The 20,943-nt window shown below is 46.2% G+C and overlaps 1 protein-coding gene across 1 annotated transcript in view; it reads right to left on the bottom strand.

The window, feature by feature from the left end:
* The window catches only part of DLG5 (discs, large homolog 5 (Drosophila)), a 131,424-nt gene extending 125,078 nt beyond the window's left edge, over positions 1 to 6,346 (bottom strand). Inside the window, exon 1 of the mRNA XM_010834197.1 lies at positions 6,339 to 6,346. Within this exon, the coding sequence (XP_010832499.1) occupies positions 6,339 to 6,346 (8 nt within the window). The remainder of the gene's footprint in view (positions 1 to 6,338) is intronic.
* Positions 6,347 to 20,943: the final 14,597 nt, after the last annotated feature.

Here is a 20,943-nt window from a genome sequence, read left to right as displayed (position 1 = left end):
TAGAGTGGAAATCCCAGGGCTGGTGCATTCATTGAGTGAAGCTCATTTACACACCCTGGGGATCACAGGGGCCTTTTCTGCTGTCACCCCACCACCAGCATCACCACTTCCAGGCTTCTCCTCAATAGCAGTTTTCTTCCATGCTGCTTCTTTTAGGGGGAGGAGTCACTTTTATTTAGTGGAAACAACCTCTATGTATAGTGATTAGAACAAAAGTACCAGAGTTTGCACTTCGGTTTTGGATTTCCTTTTAAGTAGCTACACGGTGTGGAAGCAAATCAATTGCCCTGGCTGTTCTCAGTTTTCTCCTGAGAAAAACAAGATGGGGGGGGAGAGTGTATCCCATCAGGGAATATGAACAAGCTCAAGGGTGTCAATGAAGCTTTTGAAATTATCTAAACCTTTTTTATAGACACATATTGTCTACAATGGGCTTCCCTGGTGGCTCAGGGGTAAAGAATCCGCCTGCCAATGCAAGAGACACAGGACCAATCCCTGGGTTGGGGAGATCCCCTAGAGAAAGAAATGGCTAACCCATTCCAGTATTCTTGCCTGCAGAATTCCATGGACAGAGGAGCCTAGCAGGCTACAATCCATGGGGTCACAGAAGAGTCAGACACGACTGAGTGACCAAACAACAACAACAGCAAATTGTCTACAATATGTATTTTTCTGGGACAGAAGTCCGTAACTTTCATCGAATTTATTAAGGGCTCCACGACCCAAAGTGGACCCAAAATGGTGGAACTCAACTCTTGTCAGAGGACTCCCTTCTTAGGTGATCTGGGCTTCTATAACTGAGCAAAGTTCTAGGGGATGGGAAGGCTGTTCTACTGCCCAGTGCCAGGGGTCTAGACAGGCTCCCTCCCTGTCCTTCCCACTCCTGCCCCTGAAAGGTGGCTCCCCCTTCTGGTCACCTGTTCCCCAACATCCTAAATCATCTGCAAAGGCATCCACTCTTCCCCACACACTGGGAGCTCTGTTCCTAGTTGGATTAACTGGAAATCTAGGGGTGGGAGGGAGGTGGGACGGAAAAGGAGAAGTTTCAGAGACTAATTTGGTCTGTGGTTAGGACAAACGATGACTAAGTCCTAGGTCCAAAGAGTGCCTGGGTAGGAGAGGGCAGGAAGGAGGTGCCGTCTCCCAGTAACCCCTAGAAAGAGGTGCGGAGCTTGGGTGCTGTGTCCCTGGAAGCTTCCCCAGGAAGCAGTGAGGAAATGCATTTACTATGAGTGCTTTCTCCCAGGGGCTGCAGAGTGATAGATGATTACTTTCAGCAGACCCTTTATTGGAAACCCTGGGGTTTTATGCAAAACATAAATTCTGGAGGAAATCATTTACTTTATAAACATATTCAACCTTAGGCGTTCTTTAGCCAGTGACCTTGACATGACCTTGTATTTCTGTAGCATTTTAACCCCTTTAGGGCATCTTCCCTCACACCATTCCCTTTGTGCCCTGTTTTAGGTTGAATTATGTCGTCCCCCCCTCAAAAAAAATATGTTTGAGCCCTGACTCCCAGCACCTATGAACATGACCTGATTTGGAAATAAGGTCTTTGCAGATGTAATCAAATTAAAACAAGGTCATGGGACTTCCCTGCTGGTCCACTGGTTAAGAATCTGCCTTGCAACGCAGGAGTCATGGGTTTGATCCTTGGTCAGGTAACTAAGATCCCATAAGCTGCAGAGCAACTAAGCCCATGCACCACACTCCAGTCCATGTGTCACAATGAAAGATCCATATGACATAACAGAGCTCCCACAACTAAGGCCCGACACAGCCAAATAAATAAATATTTTTTAAATGACATTATATTGGATTGTTGTTGTTTAGTCACTCAGTCGTGTCCAACTCTTTTGTGAGCCCATAGACTGTAGCCCACCAGGCTCCTCTGTCCCTGGGATTTCCCAAGTAAGAATACAGGAGTGGGTTGCTGGATTAGGGGGCCCTAATCCAGGGTCTAATGTTCTTAGAGAAGAGGGAAATTTGGACACAGACACAAGACCATGTGAAGACAGAGGCAGAGGTTGGAGTGGTATATCTACAAGGCCAGACACGCCAAGGATTGCCAGCAATCTCCAGAAGCTGGGGGAAAAGGCCTGACATAGACCCTCCTGCAGAACTTCCCAGAAGGAACCGATTCTGCCAGCACCCCTATTTCTGACCTTCAGCCTCCAGAACTGTGAGCTAGTAAGTACCTATCACTTTAAGCTCCCCCAACAGTTTGTGGTAACCCACTCCAGTATTCTTGCCTGGAGAATCCCATTGACAGAGGAGCCTGGCGGGCTGGAGTCCATGGGGTAGAACAGAGTCAACACGACTGAGCAACTGAACAACAGTTTGTGGTAAGTTAGTACAGCGGTGCCAGGAAACTAGTGCAGTCTCATCACAGTGGCCAAAGGTGGGTGTCCCCATTTTACACATCACCTGGCCACTTCAGTCTTCTTCTGCCTAAGAATTTCTCTACAGATTTGCAGACCTTTCCTCCTTCTGACCTTAGAGGCAGAGGGCCTCTCCTCCTTGACGACAGCCCTCCAGACTCGGGAGAGAATCTTTGCACCCCCTCCCTGCACACAGACACACACACAAATGGCCTCCCTTTCCCTTTGTCAACAAACAGGCCTGAGTCTCCCAGTTCTCAAAGGGGCCCTTCCCTTTCTCGTGTCCTCAGGAAAGAACCAGTGCCTGACAACAGAACCTCCACCTGCTCATGGACCCCATATCCCTCGGTTGGAGCTTTGCAATCTGACTTCTGAGAACAATTCCCCCTAGAGAAGTGCTCCCCCAACTTAGGTCTCCTGACACCACCCCAAGGCCTTTCCTTCACTCTGGAGCAGGACAGACTTGAGCTCAGATCCCAGCGCTGACACTCACTCCCTAGCCCACTCCCTGGGCTAGTTACTTAACGTTTCTGAGCCTCCATTTCTGCCTCTCAACCTTGGGACTGAACATCCCCCTTTGGTGGAGTTACTAGGAGTATTCAGTGATAGGACTTAAATGAAGCCCTCAGTATGTGGCAGGCATATGAACCCCATAACGTAGTGCTTGATCAGGCAACTACAGCAGTGGGAATGCCTGATTTATTTACTTTTTAAATGTTTACTTGGCTGCACCAGGCTTAAGGTGTGGCATGCAAATTCTTAGTTGTGGTATGTGGTATCTAGTTCCCTGACCAGGGATCAAACCTGGGCCCTCTGCATTGGGAACATGGAGTCTTAGCCACTGGGCCACCAGGGAAGTCCCTAGAATGCCTGACTTATAGAATGGCTTTGCACCTTATTAGCTGGGTTGTTGTTGTTTAGTCACTAAGTCATGTCTGACTCTTTTGTGAACCCTGTAGACGGTAGCCTGCCAGGCTTTTTTGTCAATGGAATTTCCCAGGTAAGAATACTGGAATGGGCTGCCATTTCCTCCTGCAAGAGAATCTTCCCAACCCAGGGATCAAACCTGGGTCTCCTGCATTGCTGGTAGATTCTTTACCACAGAGCTACCTGGGAATCCTATTAGCTGCATGACACTGGATAAACCTCTTGTGCCTTAGTCTCTTCATCTATTGATGAGGGATAGTCTCAAGAATTATATCAAAGGAGTTAATGCTCAATCAATAGCAGGTGTACTGTTCTTTTGGCTTCCACCGTCTCCTCTGTCTGAAAGGAAAGGCTCCCTGTAGCATGTAGCAACAGGTTTTCAGCAGTTGTTTTTAGGCTTCTGAAAGCATGGTGTGGGCTCCAGCAGAAAGACATCTATTTCACTTCTATTCAGAGGACAGGTGAGGACAGGGGCCCTTTCTCTGTTGTTCTCTGCTGTACCCACCTCCCACAATGCCTGGCATGTGGTGGTGGGTGCTCAACTGATACTTTTTAATTAATAAGTGAACAGAATGAATGAATGAATGAACAAAAGAATTGTGCACTAAGGCCCTGCTTCAAAAAAATAATACCTGCTAAAAAAAAAAAAATGGAAAGTTGAGGAAAGAGACCATCTGAAAAAGGGGCAGCATCAGAAACATCACAAGAGAGGTTGTATTCTTGCTTGGAAACTTCCACAGGCAGAGGAGCCTGGCAGGCTATAGAAGGTGGGGCTGCAAAGAGTTGGACATGACTGGGTGACTGAGCACCAAGAGTGGGTCACATCTGCAGGTAGGGGGCAGGCTGGGAGCTCCAGGCAGAGCCACCACCCCTGGAAGGCTAAGAACCAGGACCCCATCCTCTCCTGCACTGTCCTGCGTACATCCTTGGCTCACAAGACCCCACTAAAGATGCGTCTCCTCAGAAATCCATTCCCCAGTTTAGTGTAGCCCTGAGGGTGGGCATGGCCCACTCCAGGTTTCTGCAAGCACAGTCTTACCAAGAATTTTAACCCTTTGATTTAGAGTTGATTCTTCACATTTCAGCTTAGATGTTACCAGCTTTAGGATGGTAACATGCTTTACATGCCTTCCTGACTTCCTCTCAAAAGGGCTAGATGTTTCTGCTCCTAGCTACATTGCAACTTTTTACCTCCCCTTTATTAACATTTATCAACATTCATCCTCAAAATTGCTTCCCAGGTGACTCAGTGGTAACAAATCTGCTTACCAATGCAGAAGATGCAGGTTCAATCCCTGGATCAGGGAGATACCCTGGAGGAGGAAATGGAAACCCACTCCAGTATTCCTGCCTGGACAATCTCATGGACAGAGGAGCCTTGCAGGCTACAGTCCACGGGATCACAAAGAGTCAGACATGACTAAGCGCCCAAGCATGTATGTGCATCCTCAAAACTGCCAGTTTTCTTCTCTCTATCCCCTTGGTACACAGAATGCACCCTCACAAAGATGTCCATGCCGTAGTCCTCAGAACAGTCCTCTAAATATGAAATATATTATGTTCCCCAGCTGAAGGGACTGAGCAGATGTGACTAAAGTGACAGACTTTGAAATCAAGAGCACAGCCTAAATTATCCAGGTGGGCCCGATCTAATCAAAGCAGAGGATTTTCTCAGGCTGGAGGCAATAGAAGGGGAAATTGGAGAGATTCCAAGCATAAGAAGGATGTGACAGCCATTGCCAGCTGAGCTATAGGAGTCCGCATGCAAAGGGGGCAGAGAGAGGGTCTAGGAATGAAAGGTGGTCCCCAGCTGGCAAAATAATAGGGAGAGCAGTCTTGCGACAGCAAGAAACTAGGTTCTGCCGACAATCTGAATGAGCCTGGAAGTGGATTCTTCCCATGACCGACCAATTAGAGCCACCTGGACAACACCTTGACTTTCACCCTGGCAAGACCCTGGGCGGAGAAAACCAGTCCAGCTGTCTGGATCTTGGACCTGTAAAGCTGTGAGATCTTAGAGGTAGGTTTTTTTAAAGTTTGTAGCAATGTTGTTATGGCAACAGAAAACTAACGATCCTCAAAGAGTATGAGCTCTTCTGGGACAGAAACAATAACCACTACCCACTGTAGAATCCTCAGTCCCTGCCAGAGTGCCCGCCCCCTGGTAGGCACTCAAAAAACGGTATCTGTACCAACAGAAACCTGCTCCTCCACCAGGACTTACTTTGGGGGTAATTTTTTATGGTGTGTTTGGAAAACGGAATCTAGTCCTCCAAGAGCAATTGGTGGGGAAGTTTTCACAGGAAGATACTTAGAAAGCGGGCCTGGCCTTCTCTGCAGGCTGAGTGACTGGAGCCCCAGGGGCCTCTTGACCCTGGACTTTCCCAGTGGGTGAAAGACAGCTGTTCCCTGGAGAAGAAACAGGTCCTCGTGTCTGCTCCCTGTATGCAGCCCCCTCAGAGGTAAGCAAGGCTGCCTTCGAGAGGGAGTCTGTGCATGGGTGCGCATATGCACAACAAGAGTAAGGGCGTTGTGGGGAGGAATGGGGCTGTCTCAGTGTGAGCGTGGTATGAGCGGAGAAGCAAGGATCCTTTCATGGTTACACCCTGGGAATTGCAGGTGGCCCGACATCTGAGATATGACATTTCAAAGGATTTCCTTGAAGAATTCCTTAAAAGAATGAACTCTCCTGGGATGCCAAAAATGGAATTCTATTTATGAAAACATCACATTTCACATAGCTCTTTAGGAATGTTATGATGATGAAGTGAACTACACCTGTTTAGAAAAACATTGGCTTCAGCTTGGCTCTTGGTAGCATCTCAAATTGTGAAGACATTTTTCTTCCAGATTGTTTTTGCTCTTAGTTCAGGAAAACTCAGAGGCAAATGCCCTAAGATTTTCAAACAAGTAATCGGAGAGTGGCTCATACCTAGTGATGAAGCTTGCCTGGAGTGCAAGGACAGGGCGAAATTCTGAGTGAGCCCGGAGATTCAAAGCACTTAAGAACCTTAGAAAGGAGCGCACCTGCTCATGGTGCCCATCACCATGCTCAGGAATGCCCTAATGGAGCACTTCCATCTTTCTGGTCTAAGCCAGGGACTCTAGTCTGAGAGGTCCACTGTCTCAAAAAGCAAAAGATGACAGTTCCCCTTTCTGAGTGCCTACACACTAGGCACTATACCGAAGGCTTTCCCTACCGTCCAAATTCCTCTCCCTACACCCATGGGCAATAAGAACTACAATCAGCTCCGTGTTACAGAGGAGGGACCCAAGGCTGCTCCGAGCCCTCCCAACTGTGTCTCCCATCTTGCAGGAGAGAGAAAATCTCTAGGGTAAGAGAGTGGCTGAGAGGCCTCAGAAGAGCTTTTTTTAAAAAATTATTTCTTTCTTTTTGGCCACAGTGGGTCTTGGTTGCGGTGTGCAGGCTTTCCCTAGTTGCCGTGAGGTGGGGCTATTCTTCATTGTGGTGCATGGCCTTCTCCTGGCGGTGGCTTCTCTTGCTGCAGGGCACAGACTCTAGGTAACACACAGGCTCAGTAGTCACAGCGTGCAGGCTGTAGAGCATGGGTTCAGTAGTTGGGGCACACGGGCTTTAGTTGCTCCGCAGTATGTGGAATCTTCCCGGACCAGGGATTGAACCCATGCCCCCTCCATTGGTAGGCAGATTCTTATCCCCTGCACCACTAGGGAAGTCCTCAGAAGAGCTTTGGCCAGTGCATCAATACTACCCCTGCCAGAATGTATAATAAATTGGTATAGCCACTGTGGAAAATAATACGGAGTTTCCTCAAAAAACTGAAAACACAGTTGCCATATGATCCTACAGTCCTGCTCCTGGGCATGTACCCAGACAAAACTATAATTCAAAGAGACACATGCATCTGTGTGTTCATTGCAGCACTGTTTACAAAAACCAAGATATGGGAGCAACCTGAATGTCCATCGACAGATGAGCGGACAAAGAAGATGCGGTACACATACACAGTGGAATACTACTCATCCCTAAAAAAGTAATGCCGTTGGCAGCGACATGGATTGCTAGAGATTACCATACTAAGTGAAGTAAGTAAAAAAGACAAATACCGTATGATACCATTTACATATGGGATATAAAATACCATACAAGTGAACATATATATATGAAACAGAAATAGTCACAGACATAGAAAACAGACCTGTGGTTGCCAAGGGGAGGGAAGGATTGGGAGTCTGACATTAGCAGATACAAACTATTATACATAGGATGAATAAACAACAAAGTCCTAGTGTATAACACAGGGAACTCTCTTTAATATCCTGTGGTAAACCATAATGGAAGAGAATATATATAGCTGAATCACTTTACTGTACAGCAGAAATTAAACACAACATGGTAAATAAACTGTACTTCAATTAATTAAAAAAAAAAAAAATACCCCTGCTTTCAGAGGAATGGAATCCAGCCACTACAGAACAAGCTAGAAATCAATAGCTGTCTTGCAGACACATGTAAATCACATGTAAAGCACATGTAAATCAGATGCAAATAGACCCAAGACCTAGTAAGACTCTTGGAGGTGGTGAGAATGAACCCGAGTCAGAAACAGCATGTTAGAAGGGATGGAACACTGGCTTTCGGTTGCCAGCCGGGAACCACCGGCGCTGTGCAGTTTTACTGGAGTTGTTCCTTGGCGGGAAAGCCCCTCTGTGGGCGTCCTTGTTCCGGCAAGCACAGACGCACAGGTGTTCCTGCATCCGTGGCAACGGGCGACAGCGCAGGTAGTGGCTTCGGTGGAAGGCCGTGGAGACCTCAGAGACTGAATGTACTGATGGACAGTGGCCAGACCACATACAAAAATAGAACTCTGACCCACAGTCTGAAGCAACCAGTTTAGAAAACCAGCTGATCTGTCTGCAGAAACCAAACAACAACCCGTCTAGCAATCAGCCTCAAAGAGCCAGGATTTAATAACTGACTACTTCCCTAATTTTGTATCTTCTTATAACTTCACACCAACAAAAGAAAGCCAAATATGCTCCCCTAACCAATTACATAGGATGTGTGTGTGAGTGTGTGTGTGTGTGTTAAGTCACTTCAGTCGTGTCCGCCCCTTTGCCACCCTATGGGCCATAGCCCATCAGGCTCCTCTGTTCATGGGATTTTCCAGGCAAGAATACTGGAGTGGGTTGCCATGTCTTCCTCCAGGGATCTTCCCGACCCAGGAACTGAACCTGCGTCTCTTACAGCTCCTGCATTGGCGGGCAGGTTCTTTACCTCTAGTGCCACCTGGGAAGCCCTACAGACGAAGTCTACTAGTTAATGCACCCCATGCCAACAGCCTCCAATCAGAGCATACCTGAAGTATGCTTCCCCTTTTTCCACTAAAAACTTTATCCCTTCTCTGCACACCAAAAGCAAGTGATGGTGGCTGACTCGCTTGCTATAGCAAACTCAGAGTATACAGCCTTTGCTTATTCTCATCTGAGTTATCTTTGTTTCTTTCCACACTTCCCAATTGTTGAATTTCTTAGTGACTCTGTTTTCTTACTTGTAAACCTAGGATACTAATTTGGGGCATGAATCTTGGGGGATGAAACTGCCTTAGGTTGTTGGGGAGCCTCCTGATAAGCCCCTACTCCTGGGGTCACCTCTGATCTCCATTCAGCAGCCACACACCCCACTCCCTGCTCGTTCTCTGCACATGGAGGTGCATCCGCACGTCCAGTGCCTTCACTGCTCTCGAGGGAAGAGCCCGAAACCCAGGTGGGGAACTGCCCGCTTACCCGAGGTCCTCTCCTCTGGAGGTCTCTGAGAAACCAGTCCTCAGTCTTCAGTTTCTCCCCTCTGACTCCCAGGCTCTGAAAGCCAGCACGTGAGCCCTTTTAGGAGTCCCACAGGTGTCAGCTTATGCCTCTGGTGAAATTGAAGTGGACAAAAGAGGGCAAAAGTCCACGCAGCACCGAGCTGCCAGGAGCCATGGGAACTTCCCAACCAGGGAAGGCCAGTCGTGGCCTGTACACAGAGCTCTGCTCTCTGGAGGGAGTTTTCCTCTTTGGTTTCAGGGTGCCCCACCCAGCCTCTCTGAGTCTCTTTTATTCGGGGAGGCTGGTTGACTCCAGAGGAATTCCTTCTTTCCTGAGGTTGGCTCCACCCCAGGCTGGCCCCACCTTCTCACTGCAAGACAAAAGCCAGAAAAACACAATAGTAATAGTTACCATTCTTGTTAGCATGGTGCCATGTGTGGACTGTGTTCATCCTCAGAAAAACCCCGTGAAGTAGATACTACAAATGGAGTCACAGAGAAGTCAAATGATGTGCTCAAGGTCACATAGATAGTAAGTAGGAGAAGAGCGGTGAGGGCCCAGGTCTGGAGGTAAATTCTGTAGCCCTTCAGTCTACTGCTCCTGAATGTCTTCAAATGAACACAGATGCTAATAGAAGAATCTTTAGGGAGTTCTAAAGTTCGGAGCAAGATTCATTTACATTTCAAAGAAAGGCTAGTTTCTCTCTCGTTTACTAATGTTGGTTCTACAAACGTTTGTCAACCCAAGAGAAATACCAAGAGAACTGAAATGAAGACCTTCTCCACCTCACTTTTCTAAGAATGAGGAGGCCTCCCTGCTAATCCCCCACCAGTCACTTCAGAGCCTCCCAAAGAGGGAAACCCATCGTACGTTCCAAAGAGAGAAGACCGTACATCTCACCGGACAATACATATGACACCAGAGCAGTGATTGTGACATCCAGGTCCCTGGACCCCAGGCCAGAACCTGCAAGGCCAGATCCTCCAGGGCAGAGGTCTAAGGACCTGAATTTTTAACCAGCACCCCAAGTGAATCCCGTCTATAGTCTAGGAAACAGTGAACCCAAAGCTGGGCCTCTCTGAGGTCCCTTCCTACTTGACACAGCTTGTGTTGTAGCCTGAAGAGCTTCATGCTAACTTGCATACCCACCCTACCAACATCCCCTGAGCGCTGTGCTGGGCAGGTGGAGGGGCTGCAGAGTTGCAGGCAGGGCACCCCCCACAAAACACACACCCCCACCCTTGCTCAGCTCCAGTGCTGCCATTTTTATCAGAACCCAGGCCCTGGAGGCACAGGACCAAATGAGACCACATTGTTAGAGATCTGTCTTTCTCCCTGATGAGGTTCTACGCTATGGGAGGAAAGAAGCCCAGTTCACTCATTTTTATTGGTTAACTCCCTCCCATCACCCCCTCCCTGCGGCTGACGCTTTCGAGACTTTCAGTAATTGTCAGCTGAATGAATAAATTAATGACAAAGGGAGACAGATGTGTTAACAGCTAACAGTAATTTGAGCAGAATGGAGTAAGTGCTAAATGATGGTGGAATGAGTCATTATTGCTGACGGGGAAGGAAGAGGGGGGAAGATATTCATACTCTCTCCCCTGTACTGTCAAAACAGAATCTTAACTCTTCCTCTCTTCCTGTCTCTCCTGCATAGAGAAGACAGCAGAATGCGCACGTGTATGATTTAAGTGATTCCAAAGCACATACCAGCATCGTCACCCCCTCCCCAGCTCCCCAGATTAATTATGAAATAGAACCTTGCTAGAATCCCAGAAGTTTGAATTCAGAAGCTTGAGCTCCTGTGTTCCCCTCATGGCAGCCCATCACCCCCCTCTCTTCCCCCGCACCCAGACTCTGTCCTGAATCTGGTGTGAACCATTTTCTTGCTTTTATCATTGAACTGTGAATGCATATACATGCCTGCTCAGTTGCTAAGGCATGTCCAACTCGTTGGGATCCCATGGACTGTGGCCCGCCAGGTTCCTCTTGTCCAAGGGACTCTCCAGGCAGGCAGGAATACTAGAGTGAGTTGCCATTTTCTCCTCCAGGGGATCTTCCCAACCCAGGGATTGAACCCGTGTCTCCTGCATTGGCAGGCAGATTCTTTACCACTGAGGCGCCTGGGAAGCCCATATGAATGCATACACCACCAGACAACACACTCTCTAGAGTTACCTGGTTTTGAGTGTTCCACACTGGCACATTTTCTTTTGTGGTGTGCCCATTTTTTGGAGTTTTGCCCATGCCATCATGGTTCATTCCTTCTCACTGCTGTGTGGTCCAGTTTACTGTATAAACACAGCCCCCCCATTTCCTTGGATTTCTTCTAGTGATGGTCATTAGGACTGTGTCAAGTCTTTGGTGATACTAGCAATGCTGGTATATGTAATTCCTATGGTACTAAGGCACACGCGCCAATCTCTTCTGTATTTAAGAGGAATTGCTGAGTCATGGGGTATGTTTAACTTTACCAGGTGATACCTGTTTTCTGAAATGGTTGCAGCCAAAAAAAAGTACATTCTTTTCGCACATAAATGAAGACAGTGTGTCAGCTGGTATGGTACTCCATGGTATAAGATCCTTCCATTGTGCTTCATTCTCCTCTGCACAGGACTGGAGCTGCTTGAACTCCCAGAAGACTGCTTGAGCTCCAGCCATCACATCTAAATTCCAGCCAACAAAAAGGAGGAAAAAAAAAAGTTTCACCCTTTTCCTTTGAATATACTTTCAGAAAGTCACACTAGCCACTTCCTCTTATTTCCCAGTGGCCAGACTTAATCTCATGGACACAATAAACTGCAAATGATTGTAGGAAATGTAGTCTTTATTCTCGGTACCAACATGCCCAGCTAAAAGTTGAGAGTTCCATCATGAAGGAAGAAGAGAGAATAGATTTGTAGGACAATGAACAATCTCTGCCATAGACTGGCCTAGCTCAGAAGAGCACTTGTAAGCAGATCTGCCTAATTGCTTCCCCATGTAAACATACACACTGACATATCCCACAACACAAAACACTGGAGGGTAAAATACACCTTTAACAAGGCCACGTTCTTAAGCTTTGCAAGTTACACTATCTGTTCACCTAGAAAACTAGGTAGTGCCCACATGGTCAATTTTACAGTAAGTTTCTTTCCTCTGGCTATAGTGTTGCCATCCTTCTCTCTGGGTCCTCTACTCCTGATTTTTTAAAGTTAGGGCTTTTCTCCCAGACCTCTCCTAATTAACTGGTATTTTATGTCCCTTTGAAACATAAACACTGCATTGAAACCAAATGGGTTGGGCCTAGAAGCCCATACATCCAGCCTAGGTAAATAAGGTAAGCATATAAAATTAACTGCATGCAAATACATTTTTAACAACCCAGAAATTATCCATCTCAAAAGTCTTCCAAGGCTTCTGACTAGAAAAATATGACCAAACCTTTGGCTCCCCAGGCCCTTTGTAATCTGACCCTGACCTATCTTTTTAGCTTTAACTTACCACTGTCCAAATGGGCTTCTCAGGTGGCACAGTGGTAAAGAATCTGCCTGCCAATTCAGGAGACACAAGAGCCACAGGTTCGATCCCTGGGTCGGGAAGATCCCCTCGAGAAGAGAATGACTACCTCCTCCAGTATTCTTGCCTGTAAAATCCCATGGACAGAGGAGCCTGATGGGCTAGAGTCCATGGGGTCGCAAAGAGTCAGACACGACTGAGCAACTGAGCACACACACATTGTCAAAAATGGGCCAAAATATAATAATGACGATGATAACAATAACAACAATGATACCGGAAGTTACCATTAAATGAGTGTGTATTATGTGCCAGTTAGTCTTAGCCTATTGATATACATTCCCTCATTTAATCTTCTATGGTGTTGGTATTTTTGCCTTTTTACACATGAGGAAACTGAGGCTCAAAGGGAGTTTCCCCAAAGTCTTAAAACTGATGTGATAACCAGAATTCTCTGATTTGGTCAAACCCACTGTTTGAGAATACGGCTCAAGTGACCTTTTCTCCACAACCCACCGCTCTTCACCCCTGAGCAAAATGCCTCTCTGTGCTTCCCTGTAACCCCTCCCTTCTTGTCTGTAGTCCTTTCCACCACATGTTCCACAAATCGTCACTGGGCACCTATTGTATGCCAGGCGTTGTGTTGTGTGGCCTTGCTCCTGTCTCTCTGCCCAGCTAGACCTGGGAATGTTGTGTCTGGGAGGAATTGTGTCTCTTCTAAAAAAAAAGTCAAATTATTTTAATTATGCTTAAAATATCTGTAACATGAAAATTATCATCTGAATCCTTTTTTAAAGTCATTCATTTATTTATTTTTGACGGTGTTGGGTCTTCGTTGCTTTGCACAGGCTTCAGCTGGTTGCAGTCAGTGTGGGCTACTCTTCCTCGTGGCACGTGGGCTTCTCACCGCAGCGGCATCTCAGGGCCTCAGTAGCTGTGGCACACAGGCTTAGTGGCACCGGGCATGTGCAACCTTCCTGGACCAGAGATGGAACCCATGTCCCTTGCATTGACAGGTAGATTCTTATATCTAGTGCACCACTAGGGAAGTGGGAAGTCCCTTCTTAACCACTTCTAAGTCTACAGGTCAGTAGTGTTAAGTATATTCACACTGGTGTGCAAGCAATCTCCAGAACTCCTTTTCATCTTGCAAAGCTGAAACTCTACATGCATTAGAGAACAGCCCCCCAATCCCCTCTTCCCTCTGCCCTCAGCAACCCCCATTCTACTTTCTGTGTCTGTGAATCTGACTACTCTAGGTCTACGACATCATATGAGTGGAATCATACAATATCGTCCCTTTGTAATTGGCCTGTTCTACTTAGCGTAATGTGCCCATGGTTCATCCACGTTGTAGCATGTGACAGGATTGCCTCTCCTTATAACCCTGGATAATACTGTGCTGCATGTATTTACCACATTTTGTTTATCCAGTCATCTGCTCACTGACACTTGGGTTGCCTCCACCTCTGATTATTGTGAATAACGTTGCTATGAACATGGGCATACAAAAGCACCATGAGATACCACTTTCAATCCTTTTGGATGTATACCCGGAGGCAGAATCACCCAGCAATTGCTGGGCCATACGGCAATTCTCTGTGTACTATTCTGAGGAACCATGATACTGTTTTCTGCAGTGACTACACCATTTTCCATTCCCACCATCAGTGAAAAAGGGATCCCATGTTTGCACATCCTCACCACCACTTGTTATTTTCTGGGTTTTTCTTTCTATGCTTTCTTATTGAAGCGAACTGACCCATGAACAAGGCAGGATTAATCCTTGTATAATTTATAGTCAGCTCTCCATACCTTAGGTTCCTCCGAACCCTTAGATTCATCCAGCCATGGACCATGATAGTAACTGTAGTATTTACTATTGAAAGGTTTTGTGTCTAAGTGGATCTGTGCAGTTCAAATCCATGTTGCTCAAGGGTCAATTGTATAGATGACGTGCTTTTTGAGTAGTAGCCATCCTAATGGGTGCGACGTGGTTTAGTGTTTAAATTCTCGCTAAATAAGCCTGACTCTGGCATATAGAATGTTTGTGGAGTGACTGAATGATTTCACCACAAATGGATGGGATAGTTGTGTTTCCCAAGGTTTTTTCCATGAAGAAATAGTCAAGAACCTGAATTGAATTAACCGTGAGACCGCACACCCTCTACAGAACAGTGGCTTTCTTCTGAGCCCCAAGGGGTTTGTCCTTCCCTATCAGGTGCCAACGACCCACCCTCAGTCCCCTTGGTGGGCAGCTCCTTAGTGGTAAGCAAGAGGTGGCCAGTCCCTAGGGCGACCTCTCCAACCTGGCTCCACTCTGCATAAAGCAAGCAAATCTAGGAGAAAGAAACTCACAGGCATGCCAAATCCAAGGACCCCCAAGCCCATCCCTGCCTCCCACTCTCCCCTGCTGGTCCCACCAGAGATGCTCTGGGAGTGGAGGAGGGGAGCAGGAGCCCAGCCAACTTTCCCCTCCACCCTCTGTGCTCAGTGGAGCAGAGAGAGTCACATTTCAGCAACGCTCCCAGGCCAACTTGAAAGCCGAAACAAGCGGCCACACTGCCTTGTGAGAGCTCCTCCGGATGCCTGCAGGCTTATGCTGGGCTGAGTCACTTCCTCACCTTAATTCTCCCCTAATTCCTTCCCTTTCTCTGCAGCTTCACTCCCGGCACCACTGTCTGGGCGTGGAATGTCTGGGGAAGCTGCACAGGTGGGGCGGCTGGGCTGTCTGCCTAGATACTGCAAACATGACCAGGACTGGGGATAGAGGACGTGGGGGGAAGGAGTGGGGTGCAAATCCAAGCCAGGTTTGTCTGCTGGCTCTGAGGAGCATCCTAATCCCTGAAGCCAATTTGATCTCTGCAAGTCTGAGCGCAGAGTTGTCACCTCCTGGCAGGATTCCTGAGGGGCCCTGAAGAGGGGCTGCTGGAGGAAGGGGCAGATGATGGAGAGGAGCAGAGGAAAGGGTAGGGAGTCATGACTGCTTTTGCATTCCAGGGACCTCCATCCCACGGTGCCTGCCCTGGAGAACAGGGCTGCCTCCTGGAAGGTCAAGTTCAAAGGTGGTCTTCTATGTGCCAGTTTCCTGGAGGTCACAATGGTTAGCTTGAGCCAGCCTGTTTCTGGAAGTACAGCTGTTCCTCTTACCTGTGTGTACCATTTCTTCCCCTGTCTACAACGAAAGTTTTCTTTTAGGATCCTGGGTTCTATGTCTGTATCTCTTTTGCACTGTTTCCTGTGTCTGCCTGCCTCAGCTTGTATATCCTCAGATAGAAACCAGAGCACAGTTTTAATTTTCATTAAAGTTATTCATTCACATCGCTCCAAGAGGCAAATCGTGGTGCAAAACTTATGAAAAAGCTCTCTCCCTCATGAGCGCTCTCCTTCAATTTCTATGACTCATTCTTTAGGCATTTGCCATAATTTCCTAAATAATATTGTTTTATTACTACTTCAACGATTTTTCAGCTTTAGGCACTATTTATTATTGTCTTCTCCACTCCAATAACCCACTCTCCCTTCCTGGCCTCCATCCTCCCAATATAACCGTATAATGATTTGACTAGAACAACAGTTGGTGTTTATATTATTACCATTTGGTGAACACGATTCCCATGTGTTTACACTAAAAGCCATGGCATGGATTATGATTATTTCTCTTTTCTTGCATCAGCTTTTATTTTCCCCTAGAGTTACTAATCATCCCCCCACCCCGATTCACTTAGTTTTCTTTGTACTCAATGCCAAACTCTTCCAGTTCCTGAAATCTCCCCTCATTACCTTTAGATGATGTTCTGCTGCTGCTGCTGCTGCTAAGTTGCTTCAGTCGTGGCCAACTCTGTGTGACCCCATAGATGGCAGCCCACCAGGCTCTGCTGTCCCTGGGATTCTCCAGGCAAGAACACTGGAGAGGGTTGCCATTGCCTTCTCCAATGCATGAAGTGAAAAGTGAAAGTGAAGTCGCTCAGTCGTGTCCGACTCTTCTCGACCCCATGGACTGCAGCCTACCAGGCTCCTCCATCCGTGGGATTTTCCAGGCAAGGGTACTGGAGTGGGGTGCCATTGCCTTCTCTGAGATGATGTTCTACCAGTTTCATTTTCTTGAAGCAATCTCTCCTGGAGCTTCCTGACCTAATCAGATTTAGGCTAGGTGTCGCCTGGGCCTGTTGTACTATTTTTATCTAGCGATCTTTCTTCACTAACATCTTAGAGTTAGATTCCTGCTTCCTGCTGTCTTTTTCTTGCCTTACAAACTTATTTTGGTGAAACATATCTTCCAATACCCTCTTGAGTACATGAAAACAATTTTTTTCTGATCATTTAACAGCATTTCAATCGCAGGAAATGTCTTTTTTTTTTTAATTTCAAACTTGATTGATAGTTTGGTTGGATATAAAATTTTAAGTTGTGGGTAATTTTCCTGCAGACTTTTGAAACCATTGCTGAAGGGTCTTCTCACTTTCGGTGCTTCTGTTGAGACTGTTCAAGCCATTCTAATTTCTGACCTGATCCTCCGTTCCTTTGGTGAGATCTCTTTGTTTTCTGTGTTCTGAATCATAATGATTTCTCTTGATATGGGTTGTCTATTTTCATTCATTGCATCAGGTACTCAATGGGCCCTTTTAATCTGGAAATGCATGTCCTTCAGTTTTGGGAAAAAAAGTTTAAAAATATTTATTTGTTTATTTATTTTTTTCTGTGTTGGGTTTTAGTTGGGGCGCAAGGAATCTTTCGTTGTGCTTCTCAGGTTAGCTGCTCTGTGGTGCATGGGATCTTAGTTCCCTGACCAGGGATTGAACCCACATCTCCTGCACTGGAAGGTGGATTCTTAATCACTGGACCACTAGGGAAGTCCCTGGAAAATTTTCTTCAAGGATTTCTTTGATCATTTCCTCCGCTCCATTTTCTCTGTTGTAGTTTTTGCTAGAACTTTGCTTTCTCATTTACAAAACAGCAAGAGTAATAGCAAGCTCAGAGGATCTTTGTAAGCATTAACAGTCATAGCACTGAATAGGTTCAGCAGGGTGCTGTATACATGGCAAAACTAAAGAAAACGGTGACCACTGATCACTATTTTTATGGATATGATGGTTTGTACACTGTTAAGTACTTGGTGGGCATCACCTTTTCAACAGCCCAGCATCTAAATCCCCCCTTTCTCCATTGAGTGAGGGCCTCCATTGACTCCCATTCCCCAGGACAGAAATGACCACCCCTCACTACCTCTGTCCCCTGGTCCCTGCTGGCATCACAACCAACCGCATGCTCCTATAAAGAGAACGGAGAGCCTTATTTTGGCAGCAGGGACTAAGACAGCACCAAGCCCACTGGCACAGTGCCTCCGGTCCCTACCAGATCCAGCTGGTTCTCTGTCACCATTCACCCTTGGGTTTTGCCCATTTTCTCATTGTGGGTTTCCAGTCTTCACAATGATTCTCTAAGCTGCCTGATATGTTTCCAAAGACAAAACAAAACTCTTCCACATCATTGGCAGGATTTGGTTTCTGTTTCTTGTTACCAGGAACTCTGGTTAGTAAACCTGATGCCAAAGGCAAAGGAAGTTATCAAAACTAGGGCAATGATGTTTGAAACACCAATGGGACTAGGAAAAAAGCGCTCCCACCTGCTCTCCTGGATAATCTTGTGTCATTAAGAACAAGCAGCTTGTGAAAAATGAAAACAAATAGTCAATAAAAAGTTGAGTCTTGGGAGAAGACAAAGAAATCCCAGTTAAAATAGATATAATTTTCTACTGTCCTATTAGCAAATGCACCTGTACGTGTGTGTGTGTGTGTGTGTGTAATTAAAGTATAATCCCTGGTGTGGGCAAAGCATCTCACCCACGTCACAGAGTGCTCAGCCTGCCAGTCCCAAGGGAGTCTAAACAAGTGTTGTGACCTCAGCAGTGTGGAAACAGTTTAAAGATCACTTCCCACTGCCTTGAGCAGTTTTGCTCTAGGACAAGGTGGTGAACAGTAATTATTGCCTCATGCATGGATTTGTTGGGAAGTATGACTTGTCTGTACTTTCAAAAAACTTGTGATAAAATATACATAACATACATTTACCATTTTTAAGGGTATAGTTCAGTGGCATTCAGTACATTCTCTTTGTTGAACAGTCTATCTCCACAACTTTTTCATCTTGCAAAACTGAAACTGCATCCTTTAGACAATAACTCCGCATTCCCGCCTCTCCTCAAGCCCTGACAACCACATCTGCTGTCTCTGAATTTGACTGCTCTCGGAGAAGGCAATGGCACCCCACTCCAGTACTTTTGCCTAGAAAATCCCATGGACGGAGGAGCCTGGTAGGCTGCAGTCCATGGGGTTGCGAAGAGTCGGACACGACTGAGCAACTTCACTTTCACTTTTCACTTGCATGCATTGGAGAAGGAAATGGCAACCCACTCCAGTGTTCTTGCCTGGAGAATCCCAGGGATGGGGGAACCTGGTGGGCTGCAGTCTATGGGGTCGCACAGAGTCGGACACGACTGAAGCGACTTAGCAGCAGCAGCAGCAGCAGCAGGTACATCCTGTAAGTGAAAATCATACAGTATTGTCTTATTGCGACTGACTCTTCACTTAGTATAATCTTCTCAATGTTCACCTCTGTTGTAGAATATGTCAAAATTTCCTTCCTTTTTTCTTTCTTTTTTTTTCTTCCCATTTTATTGATTTAATTGACATACAGCACTGTTTAAGTTCAAGGTGGACAGAATAATGATTTGACTTGAAATGATGAAATGATTACCTCTATAAATTTAGTAAATGTCCTTCATCTCATACGGATACAAAATTAAAGAAATAGTTTTTGCCTTGTGATGAGAACTCAGGATTTACTAATAACTTTCATATATAGCATACAGCAGTGTTGATTAGAGTTATGTTGTACATTACATCCGTAATACTTATTTGTCTGATAACTAGAAGTTTGTATCTTTTGACCACCAAGTCCCTCCCCTCCTACCTTCTGCCTATGATAACCACAAATCCGATCTCGTTCTGTATGAGTTTGCTTGTTTTTGAATATAATTGACCTACAACATGATTCCAGATTTCTATACATTTCAAAATGATTACCATGATAAGTCTAATTGTCCTCTGTCGCCATACAAAGTGATAACATTGTTATTGACTGTATTTTCTACTCTGTATACTTCATACTGCATGACTCATGTATTTTGTAACTAGAAATTTATGTCTCTTCATTTTCCTCACCTGTTTCTCTCCTGTATCCCTTCTCCTCTGGCAGCCATCTATTGGTTCTCTGTATCTGTGATTCCATTCCTGTTTGATTACACTTGTTCGTTTGTTTCTGTTTTTAGAGTCCATTTATATGTGAAATCATACAGGATTTGTCTTGCTTTTTATTTTTGACTGTGTTGAAATCATATAATATTTGTCTTTCTCTCTTTTTGTTTGTTTACTCCTGGCTGTGCTGGGTCTTTGTTGCTGCGTGTGGGCTTTCTCTAGCTGCAGTGAGCAGGGAATACTCTCTGTTGTGGAGCACGGGCTAGAGGGGCACAGGCTTCAGTAGCTGGGACTCAGCCTCTGGAGCGCAGGCTCAGTAGTGGTGGCACTGAGCCCAGCTGCCCTGCAGCATGTTGGATCTTCCCAGCCTGGGACTGAACCTGTGTCCCTTGCATTTGCAGGTGGATTCTTAACCACTGGACCACCAGGGAAGTCCAGTATTTGTCTTTCTTTGACTTATTTTACTTAGCATAATACCCTCTAGGTTCTTCCATGTTCTTGAAAATGGCAAGATTTCATTCTTTTTAGAGATGAGTAGTATTGCATTGTATAGATACACCACATCTTTATCCATTCATCCATCAGTGGGCACTTGGGTTCCTTCCACTTAGCTAATGGGAATAAAGCTGCTATGAATGTGATCATACAAATTGTACAGATATCTGTTCATTCATAGCCTGGGTGTTAATTCAGGTCATCTTCCTTTGAGGCAAATAAAATCAGCTTGAGGTATGCCTACAGTCCCCATCCCTAAAAGAAAAAACGGAAGCCTTCCTTGATGTCGTCACAGTAGCTGGAGCCCCCTCCTGCCTTCCAGGGACCACAGTGACACAGTTTCTGCAGCGCCAGGTGCGGTCCTAGGTACTCCACCACTCTTCCCCTTTTAAGCCTGACAGCAGCCCCAGGAGGTGGGCCAGGACCATTGGTGACCCATTTGGGTCTTTTCAGAAAGTAGGATGAGATGCTCATTCCTCCTGGCAGATCCATAACTCGGCAAGCAGAGCAGGGTCTGGATGGGAGTGTCCCCTTGCGCCTTTGGCACAGCCCCCCTGTGCAAGCCACAGCCAGTTATATATATACAACAT

The sequence above is a fragment of the Bison bison genome, unplaced genomic scaffold (genome assembly GCF_000754665.1).
Source record: "Bison bison bison isolate TAMUID 2011002044 unplaced genomic scaffold, Bison_UMD1.0 scf7180017864029, whole genome shotgun sequence".
Lineage (NCBI taxonomy): Eukaryota > Metazoa > Chordata > Mammalia > Artiodactyla > Bovidae > Bison > Bison bison.
The sequence above is the reverse complement of the archived record's forward strand: the minus strand, read 5'-3'. Positions and strand labels throughout refer to the sequence as shown.